This window comes from Salvelinus alpinus, chromosome 15 (assembly GCF_045679555.1).
Source record: "Salvelinus alpinus chromosome 15, SLU_Salpinus.1, whole genome shotgun sequence".
NCBI classification, from domain to species: Eukaryota; Metazoa; Chordata; class Actinopteri; order Salmoniformes; family Salmonidae; genus Salvelinus; species Salvelinus alpinus.
Genome location: NC_092100.1, coordinates 13,589,012 through 13,609,709, shown reverse-complemented (window position 1 = coordinate 13,609,709; position 20,698 = coordinate 13,589,012). Strand labels below are relative to the sequence as shown.

Genomic DNA, 20,698 nt, shown 5'->3' with positions numbered 1-20,698 from the left:
CACAACAATTGTTTTACAGCCACAATCTGCACGTTTTCAAGTAGACAAATGTCGATAAAAAATACTGGATGATGGATCGACAACAGCACTAAACATTATACATACATACCAATTAAAACGTTTAAGTAACGCTTTAATGAAGGTGTCCTTATGAACAAAGCCTTTATAACAGCTATATAACACATTATAACATTCCTAAACTGTCATAAGTATTTTGAAATAGTTATGAGTAGCGGCATGAGATGTTATAAAACCGGTTATAATGAATCCCTATAGCATCTCATGTCATTACTAATGAATATTTAAAACTACTTATGACTGCTTACGACAAGTTTATATAATGTGTTATATAAACTCAGCAAAAAAAGAAACGTCCCTTTTTCAGGACCCTGTCTTTAAAAGACAATTCGTAAAAATCCTAATAACTTCACAGATCATCATTGTAAAGGGTTTAAACACTGTTTCCCATGCTTGTTCAATGAACCATAAACAATTAATGAACATGCACCTGTGGAACGGTCATTAAAACACTAACAGCTTACAGACAGTAGGCAATTAAGGTCACAGTTATGAAAACTTAGGACACTCAAGATGCCTTTCTACTGGCTCTGAAAAACACCAAAAGAAAGATGCCCAGGGTCCCTGCTCATCTGCGTGAATGTGCCTTAGGCATGCTGCAAGGAGGTGTCATGATGTGGCCCTTTCTGGGTATAGATCGTGGCTTCCCCCTCTCTCACTCTCTCCTACACCCAGGTTCTGTTATCTCAGGTCGTAAATTCCTGGCAAAAGGCTGAGAGAGGCTGAACTGAGGGCTTGTAGGCCTGTTGGAAGACAGGTCCTCAACAGACATCCCCGGCAACAACGTCGCCTATGGGCACAAACCCACGGTCGCTGGCCCAGACAAGACTGGCTAAAACTGCTCTTCTCTGACGAGTCGCGGTTTTGTCTCACCAGGGGTGATGGTCGGATTCGCGTTTATCGTCGAAGGAATGAGCGTTACACCGAAGCCTGTACTCTGGAGCAGGATCAATTTGGAGGTGGAGGGTCCTTCATGGTCTGGGGTGGTGTGTCACAGCATCATCGGACTGAGTTTGTTGTCATTGCAGGCAAACTCAATGCTGTGCGTTACAGGGAATACATCCTCCACCCTCATGTGGTACCCTTCCTGCAGGCTCATCCTGACATGACCCTCCAGCATGACAATGCCACCAGCCATACTACTCGTTCTGTGCGTGATTTCCTGCAAGACAGGAATGTCAGTGTTCTGCCATGGCCAGCGAAGAGCCCGGATCTCAATCCCATTGAGCATGTCTGGGACCTGTTGGATCGGAGGGTGAGGGCTAGGGCCATTCCCCCCAGAAATGTCCGGCAACTTGCAGGTGCCTTGGTGGAAGAGTGGGGTAACATCTCACAGCAAGAACTGGCAAATCTGGTGCAGTCCATGAGGAGGAGATGCACTGCAGTACTTAATGCAGCTGGTGGCCACACCAGATACTGACTGTCACTTTTGATTTTGACCCCCCCCCCCCCTTTGTTCAGGGACACATTATTCCATTTCTGTTAGTCACATGTCTGTGGAACTTGTTCAGTTTATGTCTCAGTTGTTGAATCTTGTTATGTTCATACAAATATTTACACATGTTAAGTTTGCTGAAAATAAACGCAGTTGACAGTGAGAGGACATTTCTTTTTTTGCTGAGATTAGCTGTTGTAGAGGATTTATGGATGCATTCATAAGGAAACCTATAGTAAAGTGTTTTACGAAAGTTTAAATGTGAGAAAGATATACTGTTACGAATTCCCTGCCGGTGACTGTTATCAGCACCTCACAACCCTGAGCTGCACACTCCATCTCCCCACGACCTGAGCTCGAGAGTCTAGGGGGTATCATAAATCTGCCTCTCAAACTCTTTCTGACCTGTGTGACCTGTGCCCTGATAGGATGCTGGACATCTGCCCATCCTATTGACCATACAGGTCGCACAATACTGTCAGTGTCCCTCAGTAACACAGTTAACAACAGTAACAACTCTGTCTCTGCCCATCAACAACTGAACAAACTCATACAGTATCTCTGTCTTGGCTTGTGGGATGGTGTGCGTGCCCAATGTGAGTTGTGTGACAATATATATTGTTCTTAATAGTTAGTTGTTAATTGTTGTTGCATTATGTATGCTGCCTCTGTATAGCTTTTAACCTGTAAACATGTTTACTGATTATATGTCATTTATACAGTCCTTCATTACTGTTATTATGTTCTTGTCATATCGTATGTACAGTATATTCATTGTCTTTCTTTTCCTTATACAGAACCCATACACTCCCTCACACTCCCTCACACCTCATCTCCCCACGACCTGAGCTCGAGAGTCTAGGGGGTACCATAAATCTGCCTCTCAAACTCTTAAACTCTACCGATTCCAACCTTTCATCCCCATGTGCATCCCCTTGTTCATCTTCCTCAGTGTGTTTAAATAAAGTTCCTGTGTGTTAACTGTTGGGCTGCTTTATTCCCATCTAACCGTGTCAGTGAGTCACAGACCAGTAAGATGCGTAGTGTCGGGACAGAGAAAGGGGAAGTGAGAAAGAAGGGCGTAAAAATAAACTGATCTGCCCCTACGCCTCTCAATGTGTCTAAACAACAGATCCAGGAGAGATCGCACATTATGTGCAAGATATAAAAATGAGATGCACAAGATACATAGATGCACACAGATACAACACAGCTTGCACGAAAAGCAGTGGAAGAACTGCCAGTCTTCATTCAATTGGATGACCACCAAATTCATATCTCATTATGTAGAGCATAATTATACAACAACTGAACAGCTGAATTGAGGTTCCTAGAACTAGGGAGTAACAAGATCTCTCAGACTACAGAGAATAGTTTCTCTGGCCTGCAAAGCTTAGAGACTTTAACATTGTTCAATAATCACATCATGCAAATTGCAGCATTTGCATTCATCCACCTCACTTCGCTGACAACCATAGATTCAGGGTACATTCACCATCCATCCAGCCAGTGGGAGAAACATGTGAGTGTGAATCTGACGCACATATTCGGTCGAGTCTTCCCTCAAGCGCTGACTAACATGATTATAAGCTCCTGGTGTCCTCTCAACATCACCGTCGGCAGCAACAGCACCCCAAAACCAGGCTTCACCCTGCAGCTCTTCACTCCATTGAATGTGATCTTCCAGGACTGCTGGAGACCATTCTTTCAGTCTGTTGTCAATCTCAGGGCTGTAACAGGACATCTTCTGTGTGGGTCTCACTTCGTCGCAAAGTACTTCCTCTTTCTGCTGGAGTTTGAGTTTGAGTTGGTTCTCTCACCAGAGTTTGTGAGAGAACCAACTGTGGACATGAATAACCTGAACAGGCTTGTGCAGCTGAGGCATCTGAAGCTGACAGGAGTGGACCTCATTGTGCAGCCAGTGCTGAGCATCATGTTCCACAACCTAACCAGGCTGGAGAGCCTGAGCTTGATCTAATGTAGGATCCTCACTCTGGAGGAGGATCTGAGCAGAGACCTGCACTCCCTCATTTTGATTCAAGTCCAATCCCGAGAGGAGTTTAGCATGTTAGAGGGCTTTCCAGAGCCACTGACCAGCCTGATGAATATGGAGTTCTTCAGTCCTTGCCTGCACTGCAGCTGTGACAACGCCTGGCTGGGTCAGGAGACAGATACAAGTCCAGGTAATTTTTTACTAGCTAAATTGGGAATTGGAGTTGACATGCAAAAACGAAGGTGGCGTCCAGAACTTCCACAGGTACTCTTCGGCCCACTGTTCTCTGGACATGGGCTTTGTCCTGTTCCTCTGCACCTCACTGGGCCTGCTCCTCTTCATGCTGGTGGTGCTGCTCCATCAGCTGGCCGGGGACTACCTAATGGCCTTCTGCCACATTGCCCGTGGCTGGCTGGAGGAGACCGTGTGGATGCCCAACCCCAGGGGTCGTCACCACTATGATGCATTTGTGTCGTACAGTGGGAGAGACAAGCACTGGGTGGTGGAGCAGCTGTTGCTGGGCCTAGAGCAGAGGGGGCCTCCCTTCCTTCGTCTCGGTCTACACAGCAGGGACTTCCAGCTGGGGAAGGACATCATGGACAACATCACAGACAGCCTCTACAACAGCCACCACACCCTGTGTGGTGAATGTTGACCTGTTTAAAGGTCTTACTCACATCGGCTATGGAGAGCGTGATCACACAGGCATCCGGAACAGCTGGTGCTCTCACGCATGCTTCAGTGTTGCTTGCCTCAAAGCGCGCATAGATGTAATTTAGCTCGTCTGGTATGCTCGTGCCACTGGGCAGCTCGCGGCTCTGCTTCCCTTTGTAGTCCGTAATAGTTTGCAAGCCCTGCCACATCCAACGAGCATCGGAGCCGGTGTAGAAGGATTTAATCTTTGTCCTGTATTGAAGCTTTGCCTGTTTGATGGTTCATCGGAGGGCATAATGGGATTTCTTATAAGCGTCCAGGTTAGAGTCCCGCTCCTTGAAAGTGGCAGCTCTACCCTTTAGCTCAGTGCGGATGTTGCCTGTAGTCCATGGCTTCTGGTTGGGATATCTACGTACAGCCACTGAGGGGACGACGTCTACGATGCACTTATTGATAAAGCCAGTGACTGATGTGGTGTCCTCCTCAATGCCATCGGAAGAATCCCAGAACATATTCCAGTCTCTGCTAGAAAAACAGTCCTATAGCTTAGCATCTGCGTCATCTGACCACTTCTGTATTGAGTGAGTCACTGGTACTACCTTTTTTTCATTTTTACTTGTAAGCAGGAATCAGGAGGATATAGTTATGGTTAGATTTGCCAAATGGAGGGCGAGGGAGAGCTTTGTACGCATCTCTGTGTGTGTAGTAAAGGTGGTCTAGAGTTTTTTCCCTCTGGTTGCAAATTTAACATGCTGGAAAAATGAGGTAAAACTAATTTAAGTTTCCCTGCATTAAAGTCCCCGGCCACTAGGAGCACTGCCTCTGGATGAGCATTTCCTTGTTTGCTTATGACCGTATACAGCTCGTTGAGCGCCAGCATCGGTATGTACTGGCAAATAGACAGCTACAAAAAATATAGATGAAAACTGTCAGGGAAAAAATGATGTATTCACCTTATTTGTTTGAGATTAATAGTTAGAAATTATTAACTTAACTAATATTGTAGTAAGACATTTCTTTCCTTCATTCTGAGTGAACTGAGAGGAGTTTTTTTAGCTGGCGCTGGCAACTGATTAAGTGATGACTAGGTAAAAACCTACAGCTAGCATTCCATAGAAATCTGGTGGGTGTCACCGAGATAAGAGGGAGCCTGGAGGAACAGAACTAAGGCCTCAGTATTCCTAATCTTCCTGGCATCTGGGAGACAGCACCAGAGGCAGATGACCAGAGGATGAACCCAAAGTGGCTTACGGTGCCCCCAGTCACCAGGGGGGGGTTCAACCAGCTATGACTGAACAATCTTAGTATGAGGTACAGTTGAAGTCAGAAGTTTACATACACTTAGGTTGGAGTCATTAAAACTCGTTTTTCAACCACTCCACAAATTTCTTGTTAAGAAACTATAGTTTTCGCAAGTCGGTTAGGACATCTACTTTGTGCATGACACAAGTAATTTTTCCAACAATTGTTTACAGACAGATTATTTCACTTAAAATTCACTGTATCACAATTCCAGTGGGTCAGAAGTTTACATCCACTAAGTAGACTGTGCCTTTAGACAGCTTGGAAAATTCCAGAAAATTATGTCATGGCTTTAGAAGCTTCTGATAGGCTAATTGAGTCAATTGGAGGTGTACCTGTGGATGTATTTCAAGGCCTACCTTCAAACTCAGTGCCTCTTTGCTTGATATTATGGGAAAATGTAAAGAAATCAGTCAAGACCTCAGAAAAAAATTGTAGACCTCCACAAGTCTGTTTCATCCTTGGGAGCAATTTCCAAACGCCTGAAGGTACCACGTTCATCTGTACAAACAATAGTACGCAAGTATAAACACCATGGGATCATTCCTACACAGCCGTCATACTGCTCAGGAAGGAGACGCGTTCTGTCTCCTAGAGACCGTAATGAGCGGAAAGCATTCTGGTGTGTCTGCACGGATTAAAAACAGTGCAAGATTAGCATTTTATGTGCACTGTAATGCACATTGTTTGAATGTGGTTCTTGTCGATGCTGTAAAATCAGTGTCTGAGGCAGTTAACTGTTTTTCTCTCCTGCAGAATCTTTATAACTTTGTATCTGGCTCATATGTTCATCTCAAGTGGCTTGCAGTTCAGAAAGAGCTGCATCCACAGCAGCAGCCCAGGGAACTACAGAGACTTACGGATGTAAGGTGGGCCTGCAGATACATGGCATGCCGTAATCTGAGGGACAGGCTTCCAGCAGTTCTGAGAGTGCTACAGGATATTACACTTGAAAATAGTGGTGATAGATCAGTGGAGGTAAGGGGCCTTCTTTCTCAGATTTTACATTTCATAGGGCTTTTGGTTACCTTTTGTAAAGTGCTTGATGATGCCAAATGTCTTTCTGACACGCTCCAATCAAGCTCTCATGACCTAGCAAGAGCTGTGGATCAAGTAGGACTACAGAAGTGAGGGTTACTTTGGAGAACTATGGAAAGTGGTTGAAGAGATTGCAGAGCACTGCAAAATAAGTGTACAAACAGTGTGTAAAAGACAGCCTAAAACAAGCTTAAGATTTCACAACTCATTGATGATGAGCACTCTAGGACAGAAAAATAGTGACCAAAGTGATGGTGAGAGCTTCCAAAGAGCTATCTTTTATCAAGTGCTTGACAGTCTCACAGCTGAGCTGCAGAGGTGTTTTTCAAAGAAGAATTGTGAGATAACGCAAGGGGTCCAGTCTCTCAACCTAAAGAGTACAACATTCTTGAATGAGGAGCCTCTGTTTGCCTTTGCTCAGACCTTTGAGTCAGATTTAGAGGACCTCAAACATGAGATTCATCAAACCAAGCGGCTTCTTGATAGGAGAGAGAAAGGAGGAAGGGACAGACCGTCTACTCTTCTTGACTTTGTTGTGTTTCTAGAACCTTATAAAGAGGTCTTCCATGAGCTATTTCCACTTTGTAAGATTTCTGTTACACCAGTCAGCAGTGCTTCTTGTGACAGAAGCTTCTCAGCTTTAAAACTGATTAAAACCCACTTTAGGACAACAATGGTTGATGACAGGTTAAGTCACCTCGGAATTCTCAGTGTTGAGTCAAGGAGGGCACGCTCCTTCAACATGGATGAATTTGTGAAACATTTTGCCAGTTCTCACCAGAACCGCAGAATTATGCTGTTTTAAATCTACCTAGGATAATTTGGCACTTAGGCAGTCCCTCTGGTCATGATTAAAACCTGCAATGTGTACTAGCTAGTACACTGACATTCTAAAATGATAATCCAAAGGGTATCATGTCACACAGATTTAATTTGGTCTGGATTAGGCTAATTCCAAAACCTTTCTTTGCTATTAGTTTACATAATATATATGAGCATAAATATGATACTGTAAGTTTGTAATATTGATGGTCACCAAAATGATTTTTATTTTTCATGTCCATTTCTGCTTGATACCTGATATGTCAAATTGCATTGTTTTTTTGTAAAAAAACTATGCAATTTATGTAACACACACATGCTATTTTATCTCCTTGGTGCTTGAGCTTTATTTTCTGAAAATAGTTTGGATGTTCAACACACAGATGATATATTCATAATCAGTACCTTTTTCCATAAAGTTAGAGTGACCTAAAATGGAATCTCGACGTAATTTATAACGTTGTACAAAGCCTAGAGTATCCATCAAACAAATGATTGTGGGATTAATGTGACGTAGTAAAGTAATTTGAATATGTTGCATGAGAAAACATCTGCTTTTATTGAAAAGCGCAAGATCTGTTTCCTAATCAATGAATGTCGATTTAACTCGTTGACTGCTAATCTATTCCTTTTGCGCATGTGAGAATCTCTGCGGAGAACCCTGTGGACCTGTAAGGCAATTATCTGGGAATTGTGTCATTATTATGTGCCTGATGTTATGACTACAAACCATTGTAATTGGGTTATTTGCGGGATTTCTTCGTCATTTCAATAGCATTGGATCTATGGTATTGACTAATATCTGGGTTTCTGATTGTAATTCAATTATTGGTATGCTTTGCCAAGACAGATCCTGCCGCCAGTGTTTGTTTAAGATATAAACTGAACATTTTAGCAGCTTGCTTAGTTCAAATTAAAAGGCACATTTCTTTCAACATGAATTGCGGGGCGATTTCGAGGTAATACGTCTTGTCTGTTGCCTAAATGGTCTGCTGGAATAACATATTGAGAATGGAGTAGTATTTAAATAACTGAATCAAATATGAATAATATGGATATGATTTGAATATATGCTTGTCAACAACAGCAAGTGTTTGTTTCATTACCTGTAGTCTGATCAGAAGGGACAGTTACCTAAATCTAATGAATTCTATTAATAGCAGATAAGTAATTGCGAAAGAGCTGTGACCATGATCATAATTGATAACTAAACATGGGTATTAATTATTGCATGATAAAACTAGGCTATAATCGAAGTTGTGGGTAGTAAATGGCTGTAGTATTGTGCCCAACAAAATGTTTTTTTCTTCTTCTTATGGATTACATTTTACTTTTAAAGTCTTGGACATTTCATAAGTAGGAAGCCGAAAGAGAAGAGATAGTTGTCAAATTTGTTTTTAACCTTACGGTAGAGATTAGGGTAGCCTAGTGGTTAGAGTGTTGGACTAGTAACCGAAAGGTTGCAAGATCGAATCCCCGGGCTGATGAGGTAAAAAACTGTCGTTCTGCCCCCAAACAAGGCAGTTCCTAGGCCTTCATTGAAAATAAGAATTTGTTCTTAACTGACTTGCCTAGTATAATAAAAATAAGCGCAGAACACTGTTTGAGAATGGTTCTATTTTTTCCTACTGGTAAGAATAGAATAGTTAGTTGTGCTCGCTGAGCTCGCTGGGCTGTAAGGAACGCAGTGGAACGTTGGCAGTAGAGGTCTGAATAGTTGAGCCGGAAACATTCTTTGATCATTTCTGATTAATGTTGCTGGGTTTTATAGTTTAGGTACCACAGGAAGTTAATGTAATGTTGCTGGGTTTTATAGTTTAGGTACCACAGGAAGTTAATGTAATGTTGCTGGGTTTTATAGTTTAGGTACCACAGGAAGTTAATGTAATGTTGCTGGGTTTTATAGTTTAGGTACCACAGGAAGTTAATGTAATGTTGCTGGGTTTTATAGTTTAGGTACCACAGGAAGTTAATGTAATGTTGCTGGGTTTTATAGTTTAGGTACCACAGGAAGTCAATGTAATGTTGCTGGGTTTTATAGTTTAGGTACCACAGGAAGTTAATGTAATGTTGCTGGGTTTTATAGTTTAGGTACCACAGGAAGTTAATGTAATGTTGCTGGGTTTTATAGTTTAGGTACCACAGGAAGTTAATGTAATGTTGCTGGGTTTTATAGTTTAGGTACCACAGGAAGTTAATGTAATGTTGCTGGGTTTTATAGTTTAGGTACCACAGGAAGTTAATGTAATGTTGCTGGGTTTTATAGTTTAGGTACCACAGGAAGTTAATGTAATGTTGCTGGGTTTTATAGTTTAGGTACCACAGGAAGTTAATGTATTCTAACATTATAATCTGTTTCCATTACGTGGAACAGTGTCCAGTCATTAAAATCCATTACTGTTTGGTTTTGACTATTACGCTGATGAGAAAGTACAAACTTTTTGAAGGTTCTGTATTTGTTAAACAGGTTTATATTTTTACTAAATTAATGCAACAGGTTGAAATGATTAGATTACCGGAAAGGATCACTGATTCCTTACAATGAGACATTGACTACATTTGCAAAAAAAAATGTATTACAGTTAGAGAGTTTACAGGAAACATCTCATGTGAAATATCTTGTACATATGTTGTTGGACGTTGGTCTCGTAATGATGCCAGGATAATTTTACATGGTTATGGAAAAGAGAGACCAGTCATATAATATAATATGGGACTGAATGTTAGACTCGGTGGCGAGATAGTCATGCTAAATTAAGCACACAGACATAAACGTTGGGGTACATTAAAACAAACGATTAATGATTTGAGGGCGTACAGTGGACTTATTATCAGGTTTTGTTTGTAGTTATAACTTTTGGGTTGCTGAATCGGTGTAGTATAGTGACTGCTAACTAAATGTTGTGTTTTTCTTCTGGGAGAATGGTGGTTTCGTTGTCTTTCTTTGGAATGTTTCCCGGGACTATGGTCTTGGGGAGAGCAGTGAGTGAGAATGAGGCCTTAAACTACCCAATGAAATAAGACCTGGCCATTTATGTTTGCAAACTTAAGGTTTGCAAATACCCACACACAACACTCTTGTTATGACTATTTGTTGGTGTTTTTAAAATACTATGTTTGATTTCTTGTGAGTGTTCTATTTCCTTTTGGTTTAGTGAGTATTCCATTTGTCTTAGTGCCAAGGTATCTTAAATGGGCACACACACACAATTTTCGGAAGTTTCTATTTTCAGTTTTAATTAAACACGTGAATTCTTTTGATAAAAAATCTACTGGAAACTTACTGGAAACCTGGGATAAGACATGTATGAAATGTTTGACTGTTTTTCAATAATTAGTCTAATATAGACAGAAACACTTATTTGAATGGTTTGTATGACCTCTGACCTCTGTCCTGCCTTTCCAGTGTGGTTTGATGATCCTCATTGGAAAGCCATTTGGATAATGAATTTGAAGGTAATTTGTAATACTGATTTGAAGGTAATTTGTAATATTGATCAGTATGATGAAGTTTACAGTTCTTAGCCATATTTGTGATTTGGACCAATGGGAAGAAGGAGAGGGCGTTGTCTTTGACTAAGGGTATGCTGCCTTAAGTCTATTTTAGTATGACTGTATGGGTACAATTATTTTTCTTTATGGAGTTTATTAAGGGTAATGATTCTAAATCGATTTTGTTATTTGAAATTATTTTGTTTTATTTTTAACCAGTAGTAGTTTTTTTTTTTTTACACATTATTCACATTGGGAGTCATGTGTCAAAATGGGGGAGGTACTAGTCCTCTGAGGTTTTGGATTGAAGTTTTCACACCTTGAGTGATATGTGAAGGAGTGTATTGTTGTGGTGTTTGTTCTGTTCTGTTTTGATACAAATCTCACCAGATTAGGCCTGCTGGATTGTTTGGATTTCTCACGATGGGTTATAGGTCTAACTTCTTGATCTTGTGGCTCTGCGGTGAAGTTGACAGTATGATGGGGAGTATAAGTCAATTTGAAAAAATAATTTCAACATTGTCTTTGACATATGTTTAGACATTGGTATTAAGAATAATTGGTCAAAGTAATAATTTGACATACAGTGGGGAGAACAAGTATTTGATACACTGACGATTTTGCAGGTTTTCCTACTTACAAAGCATGTAGAGGTCTGTAATTTTTATCATAGGTACACTTCAACTGTGAGAGAAGGAATCTAAAACAAAAATCCAGAAAATCACATTGTATGATTTTTAAGTAATTAATTGGCATTTTATTGCATGACATAAGTATTTGATACATCAGAAAAGCAGAACTTAATATTTGGTACAGAAACCTTAGTTTGCAATTACAGAGATCATACGTTTCCTGTAGTTCTTGACCAGGTTTGCACACACTGCAGCAGGGATTTTGGCCCACTCCTCCATACAGACCTTCTCCAGATCCTTCAGGTTTCGGGGCTGTCGCTGGGCAATACGGACTTTCGGCTCCCTCCAAAGATTTTCTATTGGGTTCAGGTCTGGAGACTGGCTAGGCCACTCCAGGACCTTGAGATGCTTCTTACGGAGCCACTCCTTAGTTGCCCTGGCTGTGTGTTTCGGGTCGTTGTCATGCTGGAAGACCCAGCCACGACCCATCTTCAATGCTCTTACTGAGGGAAGGAGGTTGTTGGTCAAGATCTCGCGATACATGGCCCCATCCATCCTCTCCTCAATACGGTGCAGTCGTCCTGTCCCCTTTGCAGAAAAGCATCCCCAAAGAATGATGTTTCCACCTCCATGCTTCACGGTTGGGATGGTGTTCTTGGGGTTGTACTCATCCTTCTTCTTCCTCCAAACACGGCGAGTGGAGTTTAGACCAAAAAGCTCTATTTTTGTCTCATCAGACCACATGACCTTCTCCCATTCCTCCTCTGGATCATCCAGATGGTCATTGGCAAACTTCAGACGGGCCTGGACATGCGCTGGCTTGAGCAGGGGGACCTTGCGTGCGCTGCAGGATTTTAATCCATGACGGCGTAGTGTGTTACTAATGGTTTTCTTTGAGACTGTGGTCCCAGCTCTCTTCAGGTCATTGACCAGGTCCTGCCGTGTAGTTCTGGGCTGATCCCTCACATTCCTCATGATCATTGATGCCCCACGAGGTGAGATCTTGCATGGAGCCCCAGACCGAGGGTGATTGACCGTCATCTTGAACTTCTTCCATTTTCTAATAATTGTGCCAACAGTTGTTGCCTTCTCACCAAGCTGCTTGCCTATTGTCCTGTAGCCCATCCCAGCCTTGTACAGGTCTACAATTTATCCCTGATGTCCTTACACAGCTCTCTGGTCTTGGCCATTGTGGAGAGGTTGGAGTCTGTTTGATTGAGTGTGTGGACAGGTGTCTTTTATACAGGTAACGAGTTCAAACAGGTGCAGTTAATACAGGTAATGAGTGGAGAACAGGAGGGCTTCTTAAAGAAAAACTAACAGGTCTGTGAGAGCCGGAATTCTTACTGGTTGGTAGGTGATCAAATACTTATGTCATGCAATAAAATGCAAATTAATTACTTAAAAATCATACAATGTGATTTTCTGGATTTTTGTTTTAGATTCCTTCTCTCACAGTTGAAGTGTACCTATGATAAAAATGACAGACCTCTACATGCTTTGTAAGTAGGAAAACCTGCAAAATCGGCAGTGTATCAAATACTTGTTCTCCCCACTGTATAGTCAATGCTTGTCTGGATTTCCTGAATCAGAAATTAACTGAACTAAATTGTTGTTCTAATCTGTTCTCTCTCTCTCTCTCTTTCCACAAAATGTGGAAAAAGTGAATGGTTCTGAATATTTTCCGAAACTGCTGTATGTGTTTAGACAGAGTAAGAGTGCAGTAGTCCATTGACAGGTCTAAGATCAGTTCAGAACCACCTCTTCTGTTCCTGGCCATTGACAGTGCGATAAACACAGTGACAGTGTAGTCAAATGACAGGTCTGAGATCAGTTTAGGGCCTCACCTCTTCTGCTCATGCAGCAGGGAGAACAAGGAGCCCCCAGAGACATATTGGGTGGCGATGGCGAACTGGCTGGGGTCATCCAGACATGCCCCCACAAACTGGATGACACAGGGGTGGTTGAGACGACACAGGATGGACACCTCCCTGCAGAACATGTCCACGTCTGACTTGGAGCAGTATGTGTTGGCCCGATACCTATAGAGAGGAGAATTAAAAGTTAGTTAATATTTAATTAATTTGTGTCTTAGCATTTTATTTAATATTTTAGTAGTTTGTGTTTAAGTAGTTTGTATTTTAGCATTTTATGTTGTATTTTAGTTGTTAGTATTTTCATTCGTTTTGCGAGCCAAGAACAGTGCTAACCAATGTAAGTGATGTTAATCCTTAGGCTTACCTACCTTTTGATGGCAACGACCTTGTTCTTACACTTGCCTCTGTAGACCTTTCCAAAGGAGCCTGTGGGTAGAAAATATATTCTACTATTCAATATAGTCTGTATGTGCATAACGCTTGTTGTTAAGGAAAACAGTATACGGTTGAATATGTCCGTAATACCTGAACCAATGATCTCATTGAACTCCAGGTCAGAGAGCTGCAGTTGGAAGCTTGAGTGGAGGCTGGCCCGGAGGAGAAGAACATCTGCCTTTTCTAAAGAGAGATAGTAAAATGTTCAAGGTCATTTAAATCTAATTTTGAAACAAGTGATCAGCGATCAAGAAATTTGGCAAAAACAAACAGATATCAGGTAGGCTAAACTAGGAAAATATATAACTGACCATCAGTCAGTCAACAGATTATCATTAGCCTAATGTTTACTATATTGTTTACCAGATCAAAATTAAAAGACACACTCAGTCTAGGGCTGTCCCCGACTAAATCTTTGTCGAACAAGAGTCGTCTGTACATTTGACAAGTCGATTTGTCGAAATTGTTTAAAACTTGTATTTTTCCCAAACATTGACCCATTCTATGTGTTTTAGTCAAATCAACTATATTCACTGAGCTTGTCTGATACTTTTTGATTAAATAATTAAGACACACAAATTACTAGAGGGAGTCCGGCCAGCAATTGATTTGATTGCGCAGGGCCTGGCTCAGACTTGCTGCGCTGTGGTAAAAAAAGACAGGAAGTGACTGCGTGACGAGCACCCGTTGTCTCTCTCTCCTCCCTGCTGCAGCGACCACCACAGAACATCAAAGTGTTTAACACGTTGTCTCTCTCTCCTCCCTGCTGCAGCGACCACCACAGAACATCAAAGTGTTTAAAACGTTGTCTCTCTCTCCTCCCTGCTGCAGCGACCAACACAGAACATCAAAGTGTTTAACACGTTGTCTCTCTCTCCTCCCTGCTGCAGCGACCACCACTGAACATCAAAGTGTTTAACACGTTGTTTGTGTTGCTGAAGATACAGTGCATTCGGAAAGTGTTCAGACCCCTTCCATTTTTTCACATGTTGTGACATTACAGCCTTATTCTAAAATTGATTAAATCTACACATAATACCCCATAAAGACAAAACAAAAACAGTTTTTCGAAATTTTAGCAAATGTATATAAAAATAATAAAACAAAATACCTTATTTACATAAATATTCAGACCCTTTGCTATGAGACTCGAAATTGAGCTCAGGTGCATCCTGTTTCCATTGATCATCCTTGAGATGTTTCTACAACTTGATTGGAGTCCACCTGTGGTCAATTCAATTGATTGGACTTGATTTGGAAAGGCACACACCTGTCTATATAAGGTCCCACATTAGACAGTGCATGTCAGAGAAAAAAGCCATGAGGTCGAAGGAATTATCCGTAGAGCTCCGAGACAGGATTGTGTTGAGGCACAGATCTGGGGAAGGGTACCAAAACATTTCTGCAGCATTGAAGGTCCCCAAGAACACAGGGGTCTTCATCATTCTTAAATGGAAGAAGTTTGGAACCACCAAGACTCTTCCTAGCGCTGGCCGCCCGGCCAAACTGAGCAATCAGGGGAGAAGGGCCTTGGTCAGGGAGGTGACCAAGAACCCGATGGTCACGCTGACATAGCTCCAGAGTTCCTCTGTGGAGATGGGAGAACCTTCCAGAAGGACAACCATCTCTGCAGCACTTCACCAATCAGGCCTTTATGGCAGTGACCAGACGGAAGCCACTCCTCAGTAAAAGGGACACAAAAGCCCGGTTGGAGTTTGCCAAAAGGCACCTAAAGACTCTCAGACCATGAGAAACAAGATTAGCCTGAATGCCAAGCATCACGTCTGGAGGAAACCTGGCACCATCCCTACGGTGAAGCATGGTGGTGACAGCATCATGCTGTGGGGATGTTTTTCAGCGGCAGGGACTGGGAGACTACTCATGATCGAGGGAAAGATGAACGTAGCAAAGTACAGAGAGATCCTTGATGAAAACCTGCTCCAGAGCACTCAGGACCTCAGACAGGGGCGAAGGTTTACCTTCCAACAGGACAACAAAACTAAGCACACAGCCAGGATAACGCAGTAGTGGCTTCGGGAAAAGTATCTGAATGTCTATGAGTGGCCCAGCCAGAGCCCTTACTTGAACCTGATCTAATATTTCTTGAGAGACCTGAAAATAGCTGTGCAGTGACGCTCCCCATCCAACCTGACAGAGTTTGAGAGGATCTGCAGAGAAAAATGGGAGAAACTCTCCAAATACAGGTGTGCCAAGTCTATAGCATCATACCCAAGAAGACTCGAGGCTGTAATCAATGCCAAAGGTGCTTCAACAAAGTACTGAGTAAAGGGTCTGAATACTTATGTAAATGTGATGTTTCAGTTTTGAATTAATAATACATTTGCACAAAATTCAAAATAAATGGTTTTGCTTTGTCATTATGGGGTATTGTGTGTTGATTGATGAAGGGTAAAAAATGATTTAATCCATATTAGAATAAGGCTGTGACGTAACAACATTTGGAAATTGTCAAGGGGAATACTTTCCGAATGCACTGTAATTACACAATTTCTGACTGAAAAGTTCTGTTACCAAAATCCCTGATTTGTTTAGGAAAAACAGTCCCTATTCCCTGAACCTCTTAACGGGACCTCTTAACGGGACACATGTATGCATCGCTTGTATGTGACCAAAGACCTATTCTCACGGAAATAGTATTATTAGAGAACATTGGTTATCTAATAAGTACTCCAGAATGTCCGTTATTCCAGAGTACGATTCGGACGGGATTCATTTTCTCCCTTGTAATTTTTTAAAATATATATTTTCTATAAACTGACAGTTTTGACGGAAGCCTGGAGGTTTTTATTCTAGGCATGAAGATACAGTATTTCAACATCTCCAGGTGATAGGGCCACACTGGTTACTTGAGCTTGGTTCCCAAGTTTCTAAACCATACCAAACCATCTTTGGTATAGTGTCGCCATAATATTTGAATTGAGAAAGTGTGATCATAATCATTAGGATATTTTAGCGATCTGTAGTACTTCCTAAATGCCCCCAGATGTGAGCTAAACAGTTACATTTTTTAAGGGTTTAGATGAGAAAGTGAATTTATAATTTCAAACGTTTAGGTCAGTTGTATGCTGCTTTGTGATCTATTAAAAGCAAGGGTTGTCACGCCCTGACCTTAGAGATCCTTTAAATGTCTTTATTTGGTTGGGTCAGGGTGTGATTTGGGGTGGGTATTCTATGTTCTTTCGTTCTATTATTTGCATTTCTATGTTTTGGCCGGGTAGGGTTCTCAATCAGGGACAGCTGTCTATCGTTGTCTCTGATTGAGAACCATACTTCGGTAGCCCTTTTTCCCACCTGTCTTGGTGGGAAGTTAACTTTGTTTGTGGCACTTAGCCTTACGCTTCACGGTTGTTTGGTATTGTTTATTGTTTTGTCTACCGTAGGAGCGGTAGAGATACTCTGAATGATCGGCTATGAAAAGCCAACTGACATTTACTCCTGAGTTGCTGACTTGCTGCACCCTCGACAACTACTGTGATTATTATTATTTGACCATGCTGGTCATTTATGAAAATTTCAACATCTTGGCCATGTTCTGTTATAATCTCCACCCGGCACTGCCAGAAGAGGACTGGCCACCCCTCATAGCCTGGTTCCTCTCTAGGTTTCTTCCTAGGTTTTGGCCTTTCTAGGGAGTTTATCCTAGCCACCGTGCTTCTACATCTGCATTGCTTGCTGTTTGGGGTTTTAGGCTGGGTTTCTGTACAGCACTTTGAGATATCAGCTGATGTTAGAAGGGCTATATAAATAAATTTGATTTGATTAGATCACCTAATAAAAGGGAATATGTACGCTTACCACGCTGCACCTTGGTCAAGTTCTTTCAACGGCCGTGACAAGGGTTGCATTAAATAGGCACAATATTTTGTTTTACTGATGCATTTGGCAATATTCAATTAATACGGACAAAATATATAAACAAAAACATTCACTGTGAAAGTTGATGTAGGCCATTCATATATAGCTCATATGTGGCACTTAGTTAAATTTTATCCAATCAGTTATTGTAATCTTTTGCAAACCACGAGCAACACTTGTCAAACTCAGATATTTTTCTCAAAACACAGGGATGTCGATTCACACGGGACTAGTATTATCAGAAGACTTTGGAGTTCACCAATAAACAGAAGGTTAATCTGGCTGGAATTGTTTCTCTCCTGCCATGTAAAAATGAATGACATGGCAGATTGGGACGGGACTAAAATTACAGATGTGGTGTTTTGTGCTCGTGCACATAATTATGTTTACCCGACCTCCCCTAGTAAAACTAATTCCGTCGGAATAGGACACAATAGGGCCTGACCTATAGCATATCATAATCACAACAATAAATTGGTTATTACAAACTCTGAACACGTGACAGCAAAATGGATGCAGAGTAAGTGACAAATAAACTCGAAACGGGGGCATGTTTACTGGTTGCTCAGGAGGTAAAGGGGAAGTCAGATGTGTGGAATAAATGTGACTAGTTGTGGAAAATACTGGAGATCAAGAAAAAGAAGGTGAGGAGCAAGAGCTGCGTGCATATTATGTGTGCCAAACAGGTGCTGTATAGAATACAATATAATTTCCCTGAGCGTTTGGAACAATGTAAACACTCAATACATTATAAGCGTGCCAGAGAGTCTGTTGTAATGTTTTCTTTGTTAAGCATTTATTACAGCAAAGACTAAAAGCAGTCGCATTCATTAGTGAATGCAATTTTCCGAATTGGAACGTTTTATTTATTGTTTAAGTTAATTATTTAAGGTTTGCTTTATTTTATATGAAAACTAAAATTCTTGATTGCATTTCAAATCATGAATGACTCGTATGCTGTGTGATGACATGAACAAATGAATGATTGATTGATACAGTAGCCTATTTAAGAATTGAAATATAGGCCTAAGTAAGTTACGATATTTAGACTAAACAGGATGCGGTTTTAGGCTTACAGCTCGATGGTGGTTATACAAGGCTGCTATACTAAGCCTACTAATGATAATGACATTACTTATTATAATAATTATTATAATAATAATAACATTAAGGAGGAGATCACGAAAAAGGAGCGTTATTATAGTTATAAATATAATTTTTCGGACAATTTGGAACAGCTTAAACAACACTAAATAATTATAATTTATACCGGAGAGGCTGTTCAAATGGAAAAAAAAGTGTAACGCCTTTATTACAGGAAAGCAAAGATTAAAAACAGATGAATTTGTGGAATTGTTTAGTTCACATGTAGTTGCTTCAGGCTTGGTGTTCACGGAATCAATAGGCTGTTAAACAAACACTCAAACAGGCAACAGAAGCAGGAAAAGGCGACTCCGGGATGCTGGCCTTCTAGGCAGAGTTCCTCTGTCCAGTGTCTGTGTTCTTTTGCCCATCTTAATCTTTTATTTTTATTGGACAGTTTGAAATATGGCTTTTTCTTTGCAACTCTGCATAGAAGGCCAGCATCCCGGAGTTGCCTCTTCACTGTTGACATTGAGACTGGTGTTTTGCGGGTACTATTTAATGAAGCTGCCAGTTGAGGACTTGTGAGGAGTCTATTTCTCAAACTAGACACTCCGATGTACTTGTCCTCTTGCTCAGTTGTGCACCGGGGCCTCCCACTCCTCTTTCTATTCTGGTTAGAGCCAGTTTGCGCTGTTCTGTGAAGGGAGTAGTACACAGATTGTACGAGATCTTCAGTTTCTTGGCAATTTCTCGCATGGAATAGCCTTAATTTCTCAGAACAAGAATAGACTGACGAGTTTCAGAAGAAAGTTCTTTGTTTCTGGCCATTTTGAGCCTGTAATCGAACCCACAAATGCTGATGCTCCAGATACTCAACTAGTCTAAAGAATGCCGGTTTTATTGCTTCTTTAATCAGAACAACAGTTTTCAGCTGTGCTAACATAATTGCAAAAGGGTTTTCTAATGATCCATTAGCCTTTTAAAATTATAAACTTGGATTAGCTAACACAACGTGCCATTGGAACACAGGAGTGATGGTTGCTGATAATGGACCTCTGTACGCCTATGTAGATATTCCATTAAAAATCAGCTGTTTCTAGATACAATTGTGATTTACAACATTAACAATGTCTACACTGTATCAATTTGATGTTATTTTAATGGACCAAAAATTTGCTTTTCTTTCAAAAACAAGTACATTTCTAAGTGACCCCAAACTTTTGAATGGTAGTGTAAGTGATCCCCAAATCAATGTAGTTCACATCATATTTGCGCCTCTTCGATGGTCCAACGTCCCTGTCTGTTGTTCGGTGCTTTCCCGGGTAAGGGGTCAGTAGCTCTTCGGCTCCATCAGATTCACAACTGTCAGTGTCCATGCTAGCTGAGCTAACAACAAATGTAGTTACTGATGCTAGCATTGGATGTGCTCGTGGAAGCAGAACAACTTGTGTCATCAACAGGTGCAGGTGTAGTACTGCTGTAGTACTGCTGGTAGTAGCAGTACTACCAGTAGAGCTGGTATGTGTCTCTATGGACGCAAGCCTTACTAAATGGACGGTTTGAAAATGTGATGATAAAAAAATTGAATCACATTTTTATTTGGCGTACCCCGACGGCATTGCGTGGACACCAGTTTGCGCGGACCCCAGTTTGGGAATACCTGTCTTAGACAGTAAGTCAAGGGCTGTTTTCTCATCTCCTCATTCTGCTGCTGCCTCCACCGCATTGTTCTCAACACCAATATGCTGTTTAACTTTGCTATTGTGCACATAGCAACATGGTCAAGAAAAAGGCGGCAATTCAACAGCACACTGATGTGTTTCAGAACCGCGGACAGCGACCACTATCCAATGCGGGAGAAAGTGCATTTGTTATAAAATAATATAATTTTTCTTAGTGTTGAGTCATTGTACTCATGTAATATAACCATATACAATTTCAGTAGCACATGTCTTGGAGTGATGGACTGTGTTATCTC

At 41.3% G+C, this 20,698-nt stretch overlaps 1 protein-coding gene and 1 pseudogene across 2 annotated transcripts in view; one reads left to right on the top strand and one right to left on the bottom strand.

Annotated features, from left to right (window-relative positions):
• tnni3k (TNNI3 interacting kinase) overlaps nucleotides 1–20,698 on the bottom strand; it is a 51,620-nt gene that overhangs the window by 8,386 nt on the left and 22,536 nt on the right. For both annotated transcript variants that reach the window (XM_071342554.1, XM_071342555.1), the window contains exons 14-16: nucleotides 13,849–13,941; nucleotides 13,692–13,749; nucleotides 13,294–13,488 (exon numbers count right to left, since the gene is read on the bottom strand). In XM_071342554.1, the coding sequence (XP_071198655.1) occupies nucleotides 13,294–13,488; nucleotides 13,692–13,749; nucleotides 13,849–13,941 (346 nt within the window). The remainder of the gene's footprint in view (nucleotides 1–13,293; nucleotides 13,489–13,691; nucleotides 13,750–13,848; nucleotides 13,942–20,698) is intronic.
• Nucleotides 630–4,161, top strand: LOC139540344 (toll-like receptor 13; annotated as a pseudogene).